The 18,852-nt window shown below is 30.8% G+C and overlaps 1 protein-coding gene and 2 pseudogenes across 1 annotated transcript; all 3 read left to right on the forward strand.

Annotated features, from left to right (window-relative positions):
• Positions 1-5,014: 5,014 nt before the first annotated feature.
• Positions 5,015-7,965, forward strand: CM1 (chorismate mutase 1). The gene is made up of 6 exons (XM_039033523.2): positions 5,015-5,431; positions 6,125-6,347; positions 6,440-6,526; positions 6,976-7,119; positions 7,273-7,365; positions 7,469-7,965. The coding sequence occupies exons 1-6, from the start codon at positions 5,265-5,267 to the stop codon at positions 7,703-7,705; spliced, it is 951 nt and encodes a 316-aa protein (XP_038889451.2). The 5' UTR covers positions 5,015-5,264; the 3' UTR covers positions 7,706-7,965.
• Positions 7,966-11,013: 3,048 nt separating this feature from the next.
• LOC120079081 (uncharacterized) lies at positions 11,014-12,005 on the forward strand (annotated as a pseudogene).
• A 490-nt stretch (positions 12,006-12,495) lies between these two features.
• Positions 12,496-12,914, forward strand: LOC120079082 (prefoldin subunit 2 pseudogene; annotated as a pseudogene).
• Positions 12,915-18,852: the final 5,938 nt, after the last annotated feature.

The following is an 18,852-nucleotide window of genomic DNA, read 5'->3' on the forward strand; positions in this document are numbered from 1 at the left end:
TTTATGTGCAAGATCTGGGTAATGTCTCTTTTATCCATGTTCGTCGTTAGACTAATGTTCTGGCTCACTCTTTAGTTTCAAAGACGTTGGAGGAGCAAGTTTCTTCTCTTCTTTTTTCTCCTTACTCTATGTGATTTAAGTCTTTTGTTTCTTTTGATGTGATCCTTTAGTTATTTTATTGTTTGTTTGGTTAAAAAGAAACCAACATTATTTAGAATAAAAATAAACATTTGTGAAACCAACCATTTTTTGGTCTTATTATTGTTTAGATAAGGTTATTTATTACTTTTGAGTTGAACAACTATAAGAGAGAGAAGAACTATGACCACCAAAATAGTAATTAGCCTGAATAAATTATATTTTCAAAAGACCTTTTAAAAAAATTATATTTTCAAAAAAAACATTAATAGAATGCTTCTTCCAAAAGCATTTATGGATTTATGATTAAGGAACCAAAAAATAGGGGAAAGTTTGAAAAAGCAACCATAAAAAAAAAAATGGACAAGTTTGAAAAAGCACCAATAAATCACACTCCGTAAAAATCGGCTAAGCTTTGTTAAAAGTTTAAAAAAAATCTGTTAAATAGGAGATTTAAAGAATAGTTTAAATATTCATAATTGAACTTCTAATCTGAAAGAACGGAGATCATGCTAATATCACTAAGTTAAATCTATTTTGACTTAAATATTAAAATATTAACTTTACTTTTTTTTTTTCTTTTTTTAAAAAAGTTTCTAATTACTACTTATATTTATGATTTTTTTAAAACCATTTTATCTATTTGTTAAAAAATCAAAATTCAAACCAATATTTGAAAAATAAAAGGTTTATTTAATAACTATTTGGTTTGCATTTCTGGATTTGAAAATTATATTTGATTTTTTTTGTCTTTTTAAATATAAAAAATATTTTAAGATATTTACACTTTATATCAAAAAAATTCCAAAAGTACAAACACTTTTGAAATTTTTTATTATAAAGTGTAAATATTTTTGGAATTTTTCTATTTATAAGAATTTTCATTTGTTTTTTTCACAATTTAATTTGGTGTATTTTTTTTACTGTTCTTATATATACATTTGAATTCTAAATTAAATCTCACAAACAAAATAAGTTTTTCAAAACTTTTCTTTAATTTTTTAACTTTAGCTTTGTTTATGAAAATGTTTTTTTTTTAAAAAAAAATAAAAGAATAGGTAATAAACAAGTAAAATGCAGGTAAAAATAGTTTTATTATAAGCTGTAGATGAATAAATACTACTCTTATTTCTAAGTATGTTTGATTTAACTTTTAAAATGTTTAATTTTTTTTTTTAAAAAAAGTGTTGGACAAAAAAATGAATGTAACTTAAATGATTTTTATCAAAAAAGTTAATAACTTTTTTTTAAACATTTTTTTTCTAGTCTATCCAAATGAGCATTAAGGTCTCTTACGAATAAATATTGCTCTCATATTTAAATTTATTTGTTTTTTTTTTTCACTTTATAACAATGTTTTTCTTTTCAAAAAACCAACTTTTGAAAACTAAAAAAAAAATCTTTAAAAACTTATTATTGTTTTTAGAATTTGACGTAAACTTGAAATATGTTTTTTAGGAAAAGTGAAAATAGTGATACTGAAAAACAAGGGAAAACAAACATAAATTTTAGGTACAACAACTGAAAAAAATTATGCTTGTTTTATTACAACTTCTTAACCATATTTTTCATTTTTATAACTAAACATTTGGATTTTTAGTCAAACTCCAAGAACAAACCGTTTTCAAAACTTATTTTGATTTTGGTTTTTAAAAACATTCATAAAAAAAGTAGATAACAAACACGTAGGTAGACATCGTCTTTGTAATTAATTTTCAAAAACCGAAATCAAGAATTTAAGCTTTTATTTGATAATGATTTTGTCATTAATTTTCTATTTTTGAAATTTATACTTTGTCTTCCTAAATTTCATCCTATGATTCTCACCTTTTTTGAAGAAACATTTAAATTTTTAGTCAAAATTTAAAAACAAATACAAAATTTTGAAAAATATTATTTTTTAGTTTACAAAATGTTGTTTGGTTTTCTAGAACATTAGTAAAAACCATAATGAAGCAAAGAAACATATAGCTGGTAATAGTGTTCTTAAGTTTTAAAAACCCAAAACAAAAAATTAGAGGAAAAAGTACATTTTTTGTCTCTAAGTTTTGGGCCTAGTTTCGGCTTTAGACTTCTAAATGTTACATTTTAAAGTTTTAAATTTTGAGTTTGATTTTAATTTAATTCCTAGGTGTTAACATGTTCTTATTTAAATTTAGAGATTTGAATTTTGTTTAAATTTAGTCTCTAGGTCTCAAAATTTACATATTGAACTTTGATTTTTCACCAAAAACTCATTTTTAGTCTTTAATATTAATTGTAGGTTGGATATGACAACCCTAAAAGGGATGAATAAGATTTATTTCAATTAATGAAAAACTTTTTACTAATATGGGTTTAATTAAACAAATTAACAAACTTTTGTTAATTAATTTTATGTGAGTACATTCAATTCAAAAAGATCAATAAGTTGGCATAAACAAATTCAATAACAAACTATAGCTATTAATTATATTAAATGAAATATATTAATAAATTAATTACAAAATTAAATATAAGACGATAGAGAAATACCAGAAATTTTATAGTGGTTCGGCACAATTGGCATACATACACTCTCCAAACTCCTCGTGGGTATGTCATTACGAACTTGATTCTTTCCACGACTTAGAGTTTAACCGCTACAATGTTCCCTTTTCCAGGAGCTAGAACGAATCTGATCCTTTCCACGGTTGAAGATCAAACCATTATAACCACTCATTTTAGGGATCAAGAGCAACCCTTGCAATGAATTTAGAAATGAAAAACAATATGAGAAAAACTCTCTTGAAGAGTAGATTTACAAACTTTTGCTTGCAACAAATCAATCATCACAATATATAAGATATCTCTCTCAAGAATTAGATGAAAAGAAGAAAATTGAAACTTAGAGAGAGAATAACAATGGTGGTTTTGAGTTATGGATGATTGAAAAACAATGTAAAATTGTTGTATTAATTTGAAGAAGAAAATATGTTTAAACAAAGGAGAAAAATTATTGAAAACCAAATTTAATTTGAACATTGAATCTTGGAAAAGAAAAATTAATAGTGGAGATTTAAAACTAAACTAGTCGTTACAAAATATAATATTAATTTTTATTCTTTTTTAATTCATTTTTTAATCCAACAAAAAGCAAAAACTACCATGTGTGCAAAACTAACTCTTACACACAAACAAAAAATAATATTAAATTGGTTTTTTTAATTCATTTTCTTTTTAAAACCAATCCAAATATCAAAAGCCCACATGTGTCCTTCCTTCCATGCTCCATGTGGCACATTTCAATTGGTCCACTTTGATGAAAAAAATATATCATGTCATTCCGTTAAGCTTGTTTCTCCCATATCTTATTTGTTTGAGCTCAGATTCGGGCGATTCAAATTGCGTTGGAATCGTTGTTTCGAGTTCTACGTAATAAACACTTCAAAATACTCAAATTTTCAATAAATAAAAGAAGTTTGTTATCATCAAATTATTAGTTAATTAAAATTAATTAATTGAGGTTAAATAAAAAAAAGCCAACAATAATATATATTAATTTCACTATTAAATCTAATTTTAAAAGTTTACTTCAAAATTATTAAAAATCAATTAATAGATATTATCATTAAAGAAACTCAAGAGACCAAATTAAACGAAGTCTAAATAATTACCAAAAGAGATGATAATTTTATAAAAGACCCAACCCCGAAGTCAAGAATGATATTACCCCACTTTTTAAAACTTTAAAATTGTCCTTTTACTTACATCATCATCACTTAAATTTGCTAAATTGCCTTTTTCCATCCTCCTTCCTCTTCCAAATTTCCCCCTTTTTTCCTTCTTCCTTCCTCTCCCTAGTCAATCATCTCATCTCCCTCACCTCTAATTTCCCCCCCGCCCCCCCTTCCTTTCTTTCCTTTATCTGCTCCGTGGGTTTGTGTCGTCCTCTGTGAGTTGTGATCATAGCAGTTTTGTGTTTTAAAGCAAGAGATCAAGATGAGATTGATCTATGTGAGAGAGAGCGAGAACGAAAACGAGAGGCTTGATCAATGTGCCCAATATTACATTTTGGTAATTTCATCCGATAATGACATCAGGCAGGGTTGGAAAAATTCTCCGTGGGGCTCTGCCCCGATCGGAGCGGGGAATCCCCAGTTTGACCAAGGATGGGGTCAAACTGGAAATTTTTTTCGGGGCTGGTCCCCACCCCAACCCCGACCCCGACCCCGATTTTATATAGTTATATATTTAATATTTTATAATTATATATTTATAATATATAAAATAACTTATTTATATGTATGTTTATAATGTACTCTAGACTTATAATAGTGTTGAGCCCAATATTGAATATATAAATTCTAAATTTAAGCCCAAAAGTCAAGCCAAAACTTAAAAAATTAAAAGAAAAAAATGGAGAATCTCGTGGGGATCTAATAGGGGATTCCCGCATGGAATTAGTAAGAGAATCCCCGCAGGGAAACGAGGAATGGGGCCCTGCGGGGACCCCGTTTCCTCGACGGGGAATCTCCACCCCCGTCCCCGCCTTCAAATGGCGGGGATGGAGGGAATTTCCCCCACGGGGCTGGGGACGGGGGACCCTCCCCACCCCGCTCCAGCTCTGTTGCCAACTCTCAACCTAGGTTATTTAAACAAATATCAATTCCAAAAGTTTAACAAATTTCATATTTCTTCTAATTTTTGGGTCATCCATATGTCCTACCGATCGAACGAGTCTCAAAAACATTATTGTACGAAACCCAATTTAAATTTTTGGGTTAATTAGCCATCGAAGACAAATTAAAAAAAGAAAAAGAAAAAGAAAAAAGAAAGAGCAAAACGTCCAAAAGAAAATTGAAAACCAAACATTATTTTTTTTGTTTTTTAAGGTTGGAAAGCTGAATACGTCGACAGGAAAGTCCAACAACCCGAGCAGGTAAAGTCATTGGTGGGTATGTGGTGGTAGGTAGCTACTACAAGTCTATAAGCAAAGGCGAGTTAGGTGAAACCAATAGTGGACGACTCGCTTTCTTGACCAACGCCAGCTCTTACCTTTCCCCAATGGAAGAATCCCTTCACCACTGCAACCCCACTTAAATTTCCCCCTTCTTCTTCTTCCTCTTTCATCTCCCCAAATTCCCACTTTTCATTTGCCCTCTAAAATGGAGGCCGCCTTGGTTTTTACTTCCCCTCCTGCAACTCCTTCGCCTCTTCTCTCCAAACCCACTTCCCTTTTTGCCTCCAATCGTCGATTCTTGCCTCTTACTTCCAGTTTGCCTCATGGGGCTCTCAACCTTCGCTCTGTTCAAGCCTCTGTTGCGTCTGTTGGGTATCTTTCTTTACTTCCTGTTCCATTTGTTTTCTTGTTTTGATTTATGGTTTTTGATGGGTTCTGTATACATAAGCCATTGCTTCCATATTCTATTTGTTCTATGCTGCTCTGACATTGCTGTCACAAACAATTACTATGTACTCTAAGTTTAAGCTTTTGAGTTCAGAAAAAACAAAAAAAAAGGTTTGAGCTTTTGAGTTTAGTGTCTTTTCGATTACTCCCCAATTAAAAGGGATTGTCTACATGTTTGGTTTTAGTCTGAGGATGAATACTAAAGATATGTTTGAGAATCAACTTGAAATGGTTGAAATCACTTTTATCATGTTATAAACCTCTTTGAAACATCAGGTGTTTCAAAGTGTAAACTCAAACGTTCAATTGGTTTTGAAGGTTTAAATCCATGTTTGAGAGTGAATTTAAACTTGGCAAAATTGATTTTTAACAATTTCAAAATCACTTTCAAACATGCTCTAAGAATATTGGCTTTTGAGTTTGGTAGTAGTTTATCTAGAGGTAATCAGCTTTTCTGATTATAATCGTGTTTGACTTTGATTCCATATATTCCTTTCCCAATTTCTGTTCAGTTGATGGCATGTAAAAATATGGTTTTGTTGTTAGAATTCAAGCAATTTTCTGTCTGTTTCTGGTGGAACAAGCTCTAATTTTAGAGGATTTGTTTCTGCATTATAGGCCTTCCCCAAAAACAAGGGTGGACATCAGTGAGAACTTGACCCTAGAGGCAATAAGACGCTCATTAATCTCTCAAGAGGACAGCATTATCTTTAGTCTTTTAGGGAGAGCTCAGTACTGCTATAATGGAGATACATATGACCCCAGTGCTTTCTCCATGGATGGCTTCAATGGCTCTTTGGTGGAGTACTTGGTCATGGAAACTGAAAAGCTGCATGCTCAGGTACTTGAAAATTCTAATTTCTAAAAGAAGGAACAAGAAAGAGTGAGGGTAAATGTTATATGTGTTTGATGGAACTTGTTTTTGTATTATAGGTGGGAAGATACAAGAGTCCTGATGAGCATCCTTTCTTTCCCAACGACTTACCTGCTCCATTGTTGCCTCCGCTTCAGTATCCACAGGTGAGCATTAACCTCTGGGGACACTAAGAGCTAGTTTTGAATGACTTTTCAAGTGTTTAAAAAATCTTTTAAGTATAAAATAAGTGTTTGATTCGTCCCTAAAAATGCAAAATAAGTATTTTTAGGCACCTAGAAAGTCATTCCAAACATGTCTTATTGGTTGATCTTGCAAACGCACAAAAAGTTCTGAACTTGAAGTCTATTACGAGAATAACTTAACGAAAAACAACTATCCCAAAATAGAATTTCACCGTTGGAATTAGAATATTATATAAAGTCCGATCTGACATACGGTGCATGTTTCAAATATATGAAAATTGTTCTATGGACTACCATCTATCCATGTCAAACGTCTCGTCCTACCGATTGATTTGTTGTGCTTTCTTGTGTGTATGGTATAAGTGTGTGACAAACAATGTCTTTTGATTCCCGATTTTGATTGAAAATAGGTACTACATCCTGTGGCGGATTCCATTAATATAAATAGCAAAGTATGGAGCATGTACTTCAGGGATCTGATACCAAGATTAGTCAAGGAAGGAGATGACAGCAATTATGGATCAACTGCTGTCTGTGACACCATTTGCTTGCAGGTCTGCATCTAAAACTATTTCTGCTGCAAAACTTCCCATGGCCATACAATTATGAGCTACCCTATGTGCATCGTTAGCATGTGTTCAGTTGCATTTTCTTAATCTACGTTACCATGACCAAGTTTGCCGATTCGTTTGTTTCGATCATTGCAGGCTCTATCGAAGAGAATCCATTATGGAAAATATGTAGCAGAAGCGAAGTTTCGAGACTCGCCCAAGGCATACGAGGCTGCAATTAGGAAGCAAGTAAATTTTCTTCTATTACTATATTACATTGCTTGATTCTGATGTTACTTTACCTTCTTTTGCCATCAAATATCTCATGTGATTTCGGTGCTGGGTTTTGAAGGACAAAGAGCAATTGATGGATATACTGACATTCCCGAGCGTCGAGGAGGCGATAAAACAGAGAGTCGAAACTAAAGCGAAAACATTTGGGCAAGAGGTTCCTATGAATGTAGAGGAAAAACATGCTACCCCAGTTTACAAAATACAACCCAGTTTGGTTGCTGAACTTTATGGAGAATGGATCATGCCATTAACAAAGGAAGTTCAAGTTCAATACTTGTTGAGAAGATTGGATTGATTCGCCTAAGTTTTCGTAATCAATGTTTAAAATGGTAAATAGCAACAAAAAGTGGTGTGATTGTTACTGGTAGAAGTCCTTAAGAATTTTCTTTTAGTTGAGTGATTAATGTTATAATGTCTAATAGAATGTGTTAACGGTCAAGAGATATGTATGATTGAAATCTCCCACTCCTTATTGTACTAAAATGTTATACTCTCCAATAAGAAATGTTCAAATGATTCTTATTTTAATAACAAATTAATGTTTCTTGTATCAAAGAGTTGAATGTTTGTTGCTTTTGTTCTGCAAAGGAATTGGTTAACTTATTGAAATATTGAATCTATATGATAAAGGGGAAGAACCTTAAATACTAAATTGTTTGTATTTTGAGTAAATACTGGATTGTATACACTGGTCCAATTAATTAGGGATTTGTTTATATCATATTCAATCGCTTGCCCCTTTAGTAGCAGCACTGATTCCTGTGGTTAGTCTTTTAATTTATTTGCTAAACATTTCGTAGCTGCAATTTGGAGTTCTTTACTTTCGTTTTGTAATTCGCCTTCGTTACACGACGTTTAAGTAACTGTATTTTCATTTATGAAGTATATATACTTCAAAGTGCGAACAGAATCAGTATCAGATATATATCTAATCGTCAATAACCGTAAAATGGAATATCTATTTTCTTTAAAAGAAAAATAATTTCAAGTACATATGTTCCCTCCCACATACTTGAAGGAGACACAACAATCGAAAAAAATTGAATTTGTGGGTGAATTTCAAGCTCACAACCACACCCCAAATTAAAGGGTCTTTTTGGTAGATAATTTGAAAACATATATTTTAAATAAGGGATTCAACGAAAAACTGAGTTATATGACATGTTTTCAGATATGTGTTTGGTAGTCTATTCAGAAATTAAATTATAATTTAAACAATTGTATAAAATATGTTTGATAATATATAAAAAATAGTTGTACTTATCCATTAATACCTAGTTGAAAATAAACTACTATTAATTTATTTTACGAATATGATTTATGTTAAAAATATTATATAATTAATATTTTGTAATAGTACATAATTTATAGTACATTACATTATACATATTATATGTTTTTTTTCAAAAAAAAAAAATGAATTGAGTTTATAACATGGTATATTGTATTTCTAAATGTTTTTTTTATCTTTATTTAATATAATTATGTTTTTTAAAATTTAAAATTTGGTTACAATGAAAACATAAAAATGTTTCTTTAAGAATTTGTACTGTTTGGACCACCTGATTTGAAAATAGTTTTTAAAAAGGTTGTTTACCAAATACACATTTGCTGAATTTAGTGAATCTGAAAACATAAAATAGAATCTAGATTCTCTACCAAAGCTTGCTTCTAACCCTCTGTCTAGATTCAAAAAAGTGTAAGAAATGATTTTAAATCTTGTGATGTGAAATTCGAGCAATGATTTGAAATTATTTACTTTGTTTGAAACGAGAAAGATTTGAAATGGATGTATTTAAAATTTTGTGTTTGGATTAAAAGAAAAGAAAATTAAGATTTTAAATGAATGTATTTAAAAGATGTGTTAATTGAAAATTAGAGTTTGACAAGGTTAATAAGGTCCAGTTTGATAACCATTTGATTTTTTGTTTTTGTTTTTGAAAATTAAGTCTATTTCATCCAATTTTTTTACAATGATTTATATTTTTATTAAGTACAATAGTTGAATTCTTAACCTGTTCAAAAAATAAAAACAACTTTTTCAAAACTACTTTTTTCCGGTTCTCAAAATTTAGTTTTATTTTTTAAACCATCAGTGAAAAGTAGATTAAAAAAAGGAAGAAATTTCGGAGGTAGAAGTAGTGTCCATAGGTTTAATTTTCAAAAATAAAAATAAGAAATTATCAAATGAAGTCTAAATAATTTAATTTTAAAGTAAAATAGGATTTGAAACCATTTCAAATTTTAAAATTATTATATTTACTTAGTCTTAAGCAATAGAATTCATTAACGACCATAACTAACCCATAATAACTAAGTGAAGGAACAGACAAATAAAACAATCAGATTTCCCTCGCAAACCAACAGCCGACGATCTTCTCTTCGTCAAGCCCCTCATCGTCTTCTTTCTATTTACTCGACTGAGCAACTCCATTTTGCAGACCTATGCCGTTCGCAGCCGAGCGTCAGCCTTGTTGCCAACCACGCCTCCTCCCCACCGCCGCCGCGGGTAAATTTCAAAGCTCTCTGTTTTCTCCCTATTTTTTCACTCTTTTTTAAACTTCCTTTAATTTTAACCTAGGTAGTTAAGTAATATGCATCTTCATTCTCAAGCCAAGGTCGATTTATATATAAAGAAAATATCTAAAAATATATATTAAAAAAAATGACCGACGAATCGCCGGATACTATCTGTGCTTCTTACATTTTTGTTATGTTCTTTCTCTAAAATTAGAATCTCAGGTGCTTGCGGTTGTATTATGAACTATAATCGACGATCGTTTAAGACTTTACGTCAACATATTGACCTAGAACTCAATTCCCTAATCAATGGTTTATAGCTTGAAACTTTGTTGCATTTCTTATCTGCTTGACTTTCCTTTCCTTCTTTAATGTTACTTTTATCCTGATTCAATGAAATTACGATTTATAGGTTAACTTCTAGTAGTTGGGGCATGAGGCGGTGGTGATTTAACACTATGGTTTATCTGTTTGGTTCTGCCTCTTTTGAAATTAAACTGTGAAGGGTACCCATATGTGAGTTATCAAGGAGGTTGTCTTACTCAAAATTTAACTTCATGATCTTCATCCCATCTATTCTTGAAGTGGACTTCCATCTTTCCTCCATTGTAAACAGGGAGAAAGGAAATCTGTGCGGATTGCAATGTTAGTAACTTAGTTCCTTTATTTGATTTGAGGCATATTCGTACTGGGCACTAGATGTGGCTATTTCTTATGCTTGGTTGACTTTCGCCTCCGGGTTTTGAGTTCTGAGTCTCCAACCACTATCGATGAAATGGGAGGAGAAAGTTGAGGACAAACTTTGATTAAACCAATCCACCCAGACTGCAAATTTGGATGCAACTATAGAAACTAAGACATTTATGAGTTTCCCTCTTACATCAAATTCAAATGCACTAAGTTAATTGTGCAAGTTTACAGTAACAATAATGCAACCCATTTGTTTGATGCTTTGCTTCAATGAGTTAATTCATTCACTATAGGTTGTGTTGTTTTTGTTTCTTTGTCCTAAGCATATGATGTTCATGTAAATAGGTGGTTGAGCTCTGTAGTGGTTCTAGTTCAAAGATGTAAAGTGGCTTCATGTTTTTGAGGAGAGGTTTTGCTTTTACTAGCCCTCAATTTGTTTTGAGGGCCGGCAACTTTTGCTCAAAAGAATTTCCCAATGGAAGCATTGGAAGCGAGAATGAAAGAGTAGCTCATTCAAGTAGTATTGCAAATGGTTCATCCATGCAATAGTATCTCCATTGTTCCCTGATGGTAAACTTCATTCAATTGCTTATGATGTTGAACTTATAGATGATGATACTTGGCAAGTTTCATGTGGTTTAGCAAGAGCATGAGAGGGAGAGAAAAGGGTTGGTCTGGCTTTGAAAATAGATACATCTTAGAGGATGAGGCTCATGACCCAGTTGATTATTGTGATTCAGATTTTGATGATATTGACAACATGAGAATACGTGGAAATCTTTTCTGTAAACTTGACCAAGGATCCAAAGAGTTTGAAGAATATAGCGTTGATTTTCATCAGAAGAAAAAGTCTATAAAAGAAAAGGATGATATGCAGAAAATCAGAAGCAAAGTCAATGATAAACTTGATGCTCGTTTGGCGAGTGGCCAAGTAAAGCTTCCTGAACATGTGAAGAACAAATATGTAATAGTTGAAAGGGAGAATATTGACGTTGAGAAGAAGCTTAGGACACCCACGTTTAATCAACTTACTGGTCCTTACCATGAGCCATTTTGTCTTGATATATACATATCGAAGGCCTCAGTTCGAGCCTACATCATTCACCAATAGTATGGTTGTTGCTGTGACACATTCAATTTCCAAAGACATGAAATTTGACCCGACTTCAAGGAAGGATTCCTCTGCCTGTGCTGCTGTGGGGGCTGTTTTGGCCCAGAGAGCATTGGCTGATGATATCCACAATCTGATATACACTCCAAGAAAAGGCGAGAGGATAGAAAGGAAGCTTCAAATTCTGCTTCCGTCTGTTATTGATAATGGGATTAATGTTAAGGTAAAAATTAAGCAGCAAAAGAGACCCAGAAAGTTGGAAGTCCACCTTTAGCATAGACAAATGAAGATCATGAGGTTGCCCTTTTGATGTAAGATAACTTCCTTGATATACTAATGGATAAATAATATTATTATGAATCCCCGATCTCTGCCATGAACTTATTTATACTTGTAATATTAATGATTTTGTTTTTCTTTTGTCAAGATGTTTCAGTATATAAAAAGTGCACAGATTCGATCTGAAATAAAAAATACTCTTGTAGAATTTTCATTTCTGTCTAAAATTAAGGGTGCAACTATACTCGTGTAGAACCACATACACCCTTCATTGAAGAAAACTCTCTCATCTACCACCTCACCGTCTGTGATCCCATCCTCCATTAGAAAGCCATTCCTTATTCTCCATTAGCATATAACTGATCAACTCACGCTAGAAATTTTTGGGGTTGAGAGAAGCATTGGATATTTCATGTGGATGAGAGTAAATACTTGTTCTAGTTTTATAAATTGTTTACTAAGTTTCTACCACTTCACAGATCAAAATGAGAAGCTCAAGTGAGAGTGAAGGCAAGGAACTAGTGAACGAGTAAATGGTTGCAAACATGTATGGCACTTTAAGGTCTGAACTCAATCAGATATACTAAAAAATCACTGAACTTGAAATGGAAGTGAGTGAACACTCTTTGGTTATTTCAGCAATTGAGCCACTTGACCCATCAAGAAGATGCTAGAGGTCATGCTTGGTGTTCAATGCAACAAAGAGGGACTCGAGGAGGTTATTTCCAGACTCAATGTAGCCTTGGAGGAGAAGAAAGAAATTTCTGAATTGGAGGTCAAATACAAGTTCAGGATTAGAAAGCCTAATGGTAAGGCTAAGGAAGAAGATAGTGGGCAGAAAGAGGGTGCAGCCCAAGGAGTCTTGGTAGGCATGCAGGTGAAAGTTAAAACTCTCCGTTCTTGATGTAATTCTTAAAAATTCTCTCGAAATAATATTGTTCTCCCTCTACTCGTGGATGTAGCTAACACACTGTTAGTGAACCATGTGTCGATCTTCCCTACTCTACGTTCCTTTTATGTGTTATTTAATTGTCGATTTTGTAACACAGGCCCATATATGTTTATTTTTTCTCAGTTTGGCTTCTATCATTTGAGTCTAGATTTACTTTTTCAAGTGGGTGAGTATATGGAAGACTTCTATGTTTAACAAAATTCTATGACTAAATTTACAATAATGGTAGAAATTGGTCCCTACAAAATGATAAAATTCTTCACACTTATATGATGGTTACGAATCTATAATTATGTAAGTTTGATAGTTTTGTTTTAACATTCGTATAAGTTTGACGACTTATTCTTCACAATTGAAAGTCTGAAGGTATAATTGCAATTATCTTCCTAGAGCTACTCTAGTGATGACTTTTGCAATATCTTAAAAAATGTACATAAGGGTTAAAAGAAAACCGACGTTGATCTTGAAATTATATATATTATCAAGTCTTTCATCTAAATGTACTTTATAATATTTTTTTAATTTTTTTTTAAATTTAAATATTTCTACAAGCTTTAAACTTGACATGCAAAGATTTTGAGAAGTATTTTTATATGACTAAAATTAATTTTACTTGCGTTATCAGTAATGCCTAGTGAGTTCTAAAATTCTATTTAATTTTATTTTATATGATATGTTTTTTTAATTGTAAATCTACCAACAAATGGGATGCAATATAAATAATTGAAGGGTAATTAAATAGAAATCATTAAGAATCAACATAAAAAATAATTAGATAACAATCAGCGTAAATTGATATCATTGACAATAAGTATTAGATAGTAATTCAATAATAATTAGATAATAATTAGACAATATTCAGATAACAACTGATAGCATCGACAATCAAATTACATTCAATATCAAATAATAATCATACAACAACCAAATAGCAATCAACATCATTAACCTACTATAAATATAAGATAACAATTATTATCAAATAACATTCAATATCATTACTCAGTTCAGATAGTAATCAGACAACAATTAGAAAGTAATCGGTATCATTGATAATTAGTATCAACTAGTAATTAGACAACAATCATATAGTAATTGATATCAAATAAAATCAGATGTCAATCAGCTAGTATTCAAATTTTGGTCTGAACTATATGGGCAATTTTGACTTTTTTGTTTTAATGCTTTATTTAAATTGAGTTAGGCTCTAACTTTGCTACTTTTGCAAGCCTTTTATATTAGAGGAATTGGAATATGTAGGCATGATTTAGGTTTTGTTTGGAAAAATGTCAAAATTGGAAGATAATAAGATTTTTAGCAAATCACATGTAGAATATTTTTTGAATTACTCTTTTGCCCCTAATGGGGTCGTTGGATTTGTGATTCATGTTCTTAAAAATATATTGTAATCGTTGAAGTTGAAGTAAAGATGTAGTTATGAATATAATATGATTGCTGAGTCTTCTGTTATCAAATTGTAGTCTAACTTATTCAATAAAACAACAATTAATGGTCTATTCTTGATTTTTCTCACTAGATTTCGAAATTTATTTTATATAGCTACTTTTTGAATTAATAATGATTAATGAAAACTTACTGATTTTTTTTGAAAATATAAATTTAAATTCTAATATCATGTTTACTTTGTTTAAACTAATTTTCAATTTCACTTTTTGAAAAACATCTTTTTATATATATATATTTAAATATTTGTTACAAGATTTGATTCTATCCAAATATTTTTTTCATTATTTTCTGCCTATTCTCGTCAAATTAATTTTATCTTTTTCATATTTTCAAAATTTTCAATTTGTTTGTTACTAATTTCAAATTTTATACCTATTCTTATCGGATTTAAATCAATTTGAATCTTTCTTAATCAATATTTTTGAAAAGTGTTTATTATCAATACATAAGTCTAGAATTCAATTTTGGTTTTTCGTGCTTTCTTCTCTAGTTATGCTTTTACTATAATTTTACAACGAATTATACTTCTGTTTGATGGTACATGGGATGAAAATTCTCATTATCATGATTTTCAAGTTGTTGAGACATTCGCCAAACTCATTCGTTCAACAATTTGTGAAATATATCCTAGGCAAGCCTTTTTCTTCTGGCAATCTAACTATATCTCGGTTGATAATGTACTAGGATGGTTCCAACAATTCTATTATTATTAGGATTGTTGAAAATAAGGATATTTTGTTGTTGATGTCGGTTTTATCGGACTGCCCCCAAAATGATATATGTGTAGTTGTTGAGCATGTTTCTGCTGTTGGTTCAAGATCTGGAAATACACTATATTTGAATAATGAGTTCGTAGGAACAGATCCTTCCCTCCAACCTTCTAGGTGCAATATATTTGAATAATGATTTAGTAGGAACGAAGTGATGAAGGCTTGCTTGTTTTTTTCCAGTTATTCCAACAGCTCTGAATCTTTCATCGACTCTTGTTCTTCCTTCAATTTTCTATTTTTCCATAACATTAATCATTCTTCGAATGCATTTGAATGGTTGGTTAATTTTTAAATTTATGAGTTAAAATTTAGTTATAAATAGATGTATAACATGTTTTTGTTTTGGAATCCTAAAAAGTAGGGATAATATTTTATACATAAAATATTTGTTTAATTTCCTAAAGATTACAATTAGTTAAAAATACAATTAAGTAAATCTTTATTTAAATTTGAAAAAATAAAGAAAATTTCTATATATCATATCTAAAAATTTTGATTCATCACTTCATTCATGCCAAAAGGGGGAATATGTGCAAAACATATTACAATGAATGTACGAAAAGAAATATTGGGGAGGGTTTTAGGTTTTTTTACCTGAGGAAAATGTCGTGAGTATTATCAATTTTGTGATCCAACTATAGAGATAGGTTAGATTTGCCATTCCTCTCAAAAATATATCAGTAAAGAAGTGTCTTGAATGGGGAAATGAGTTTTAGAGAAGATTATAGTTGAGAATGCAAAAGATTGGAGGTTAGATTATGTTGGGAATGTCCTAAAACTAGCAGTTTGTAAACATTAAACTTATTCTATTCACAATAAAATTATTATTGAAAATTTCTATCAATAGAGGCGTTATTGAATTGCATCTATTTATAAATCCGATAAACTAACCCATGACTATAATATGAATACTTAAACTTTATGCAGAGACATAAAAGGACCAAGTTTTAGTATATAACCAAAAAAGTCTATAAGTATATGGATAGAGTTGGATACTTTATCTTGGGGACACTATAGATACGATCCTCTTTGTATATTGATACAAACGATATGATCTAATATCGTTTACGTGGATACATGTGAGTGGGGCATCTTATGTAAAAGATGTTTGCATAAAACTGGACCTCAAAATAGTCACTTTTCTTTATAACAACCAATTACTGTTAAAACTGACTATTTCAATTCGATGACCTAAGGTAACTCGATCTTAATCCTAAGGTAACTATGAACTCCTGTTTATTTGAGATTATCCTTTAATCTGCATATGTAAGAGTGATTCAACATCACCACTCAATAAGCCTTCTATTTTAGGGGTAAGTCCGGATAGATAGCTGGGGCATAGTCTTGCAAGACGAAATTCACTCTTACCCGTCTTAAGGTTAGCAGATAGGTTGTTTCCTTAAGTATTAACTCCTAGTCTTGAACAAAGAGGCTCCACCCTCTCGTAATTGAGAGAGATTCGGTTTATTGGTAGGACCATAAACCAATTGTTCATTAAGAATCTGTAAGGATAAAACGGTAATTTTGACCTAGCTGTAAATACGAAGGACATGTGAAGGAGAGTGCAACTACTGAGCCATGGTGATGTGTCTTGGTAGTTAACGGATAGTGATTAATTTTGTTTAAAGAGTTTAGCCAATTAATTAATTTGGCTTAAAAAGTTTAGCCCATTAATCTCAAATTATTGGAGCATAGATTCATTACGTCCCTCTACTAGCTCGTAAAAGATTAAACCTTAATATTTAAATTTATTGAAATTAAACATATTTAGAGAGCTCAATATATTTAAATATTGATATAAATATTGATTACATGAAATATGGATTCATGTTTGAATTAAATATTTTTTAATTTGATATTTGATATTAAATTATTACTATTTGATTAATTAAATTTATTTAAGTAATTATTTAATAAATTAATAACTCAGTTTCAATTTTAAATTCAATTGCAATTTTTTAAAAGAAATTGAATCAAGATCATATTTAATTTAATTTTAATTGAAAATAAAATAAAATTGAAATTGAAATTGAAATTGAAAAAAATGATTTTTTAAATCCATAGTGGATTTCTCCCAAATTGAATACCTAATCCACTGCATTAGTTATATTTGAAGTGTCAAATATCTATTAATCTTTTTTGCATGTGTATTTTGTATAAATATTTCATAATTCATTTGAATTATGAGCATGTAAAAATTGAAAAAGTGAAGAAAATCCTTACTGAAAAGAAAACAATGTTTCTCTATAATTCAATCAAAATTCACCTTCAACTGGAGTTCCACCATGCTTTATACGACCTCAGATTAGTAGAGAAGACTTAGATGGTGGTCTACTGCTCAGATTGAAGAAGAATTCATAGAAGAATCAAGTAAATTCAGAGGAATCTACAAAGGTTGTATATTAGAAACCTTATTTATGTTTTCTTCTTAAACATGCATGCTAATTAGCTAAAATTGATGTAATTAGAGTACTTAGATCCTTAATTACTTCTGCTTGTTAAATGTCAACGTCATCAGATCACCTATCAACAAGACGCTTCTCTACTATTTCTTGTGAATTTTAGAGGCGTTGGAATGGAAGAAAGTTTTCTTAACCCTAATTTTGTGTTGCGGTTGCCAGAAAATATGGATTTTTCGTCACAACTGATGGTTGGATGGGTCGTTGGATGAGAGAGATGTGGAGCACCATTTATCTTTTGATTTGAGAAGGATTGTGATTAGATTTTGGAGTTTTGTTTTTATTTTTACTGGTTTAAATACATGCATTGTTTAATGTAATAATGATTCATTGTTTAGCGTGGTAATTGTTTACTAACAGTATATTTGTTATTTTTTTTAATTGCTTTTTGAACCTGCTTCCTTCAAATTCCAAATGTTATGGGTTTGGGGTTAGTTATGAGCCGTTTTGACAATTTTAATTATTTTTTTTTAATATTTAATTTTGTTTTGTTATTTTCACAATTTTGAAACCAATTTGCTATTTTACTAAAATAAACCTTGAAATTTACTATTTGTCTCGACAACCCATTATTGTGTTATGGCTCTATTTTTTAAAAACTTATTTAGTCATTCATGTAAGGGCTAACTAGAAGAATAACAGATTTTAACTTTTCATTTGTAAAATTAGCAAGTCAATATTTCATTCGTACAAAATGACCAAACGAATTAAAAATAAAAAATAAACGAATTTGTAAAAGTCAAAGCTAACCTCAACCATACAAATGAGATTGCAATTGACTTATTAAGAAATTAACGTAATTACACTTAACTAAAACAAACATCTAGAGAGCTCTGAGCACCACACTGATCTCTTCTCCAACTAAGTTGCTGCCATTTTTCTATTCAAAATTGGTGACACCTCCAACCTCAATTCTGTCTTCATCCCTTGCTTCGTCGGGTGTGGCTCCCTCTCCTTCCACCAAAACTTCATCATTAGCTTTGACTTTGACTCATTCTCCACCAACTTAATTTATTGCTCTTTTGGAGCCACTAGGGATCACTCAAGTTCCATCTTCCTCTATTTCAACTCCTCCGATACAAGCTTTGTCGCCAGCCTCAAGCCCTAACAATGCTGCCATCGTGAATAGAATCATTGTATCTGTACCTATTGTCGCAACCATAATTTTCTCAACTCTACTACTTTAAATGTGTG

The sequence above is a fragment of the Benincasa hispida genome, chromosome 6, assembly GCF_027475165.1.
Source record: "Benincasa hispida cultivar pf3 chromosome 6, pf3_genome.v1.1, whole genome shotgun sequence".
In the NCBI taxonomy this organism is placed as follows: domain Eukaryota; kingdom Viridiplantae; phylum Streptophyta; class Magnoliopsida; order Cucurbitales; family Cucurbitaceae; genus Benincasa; species Benincasa hispida.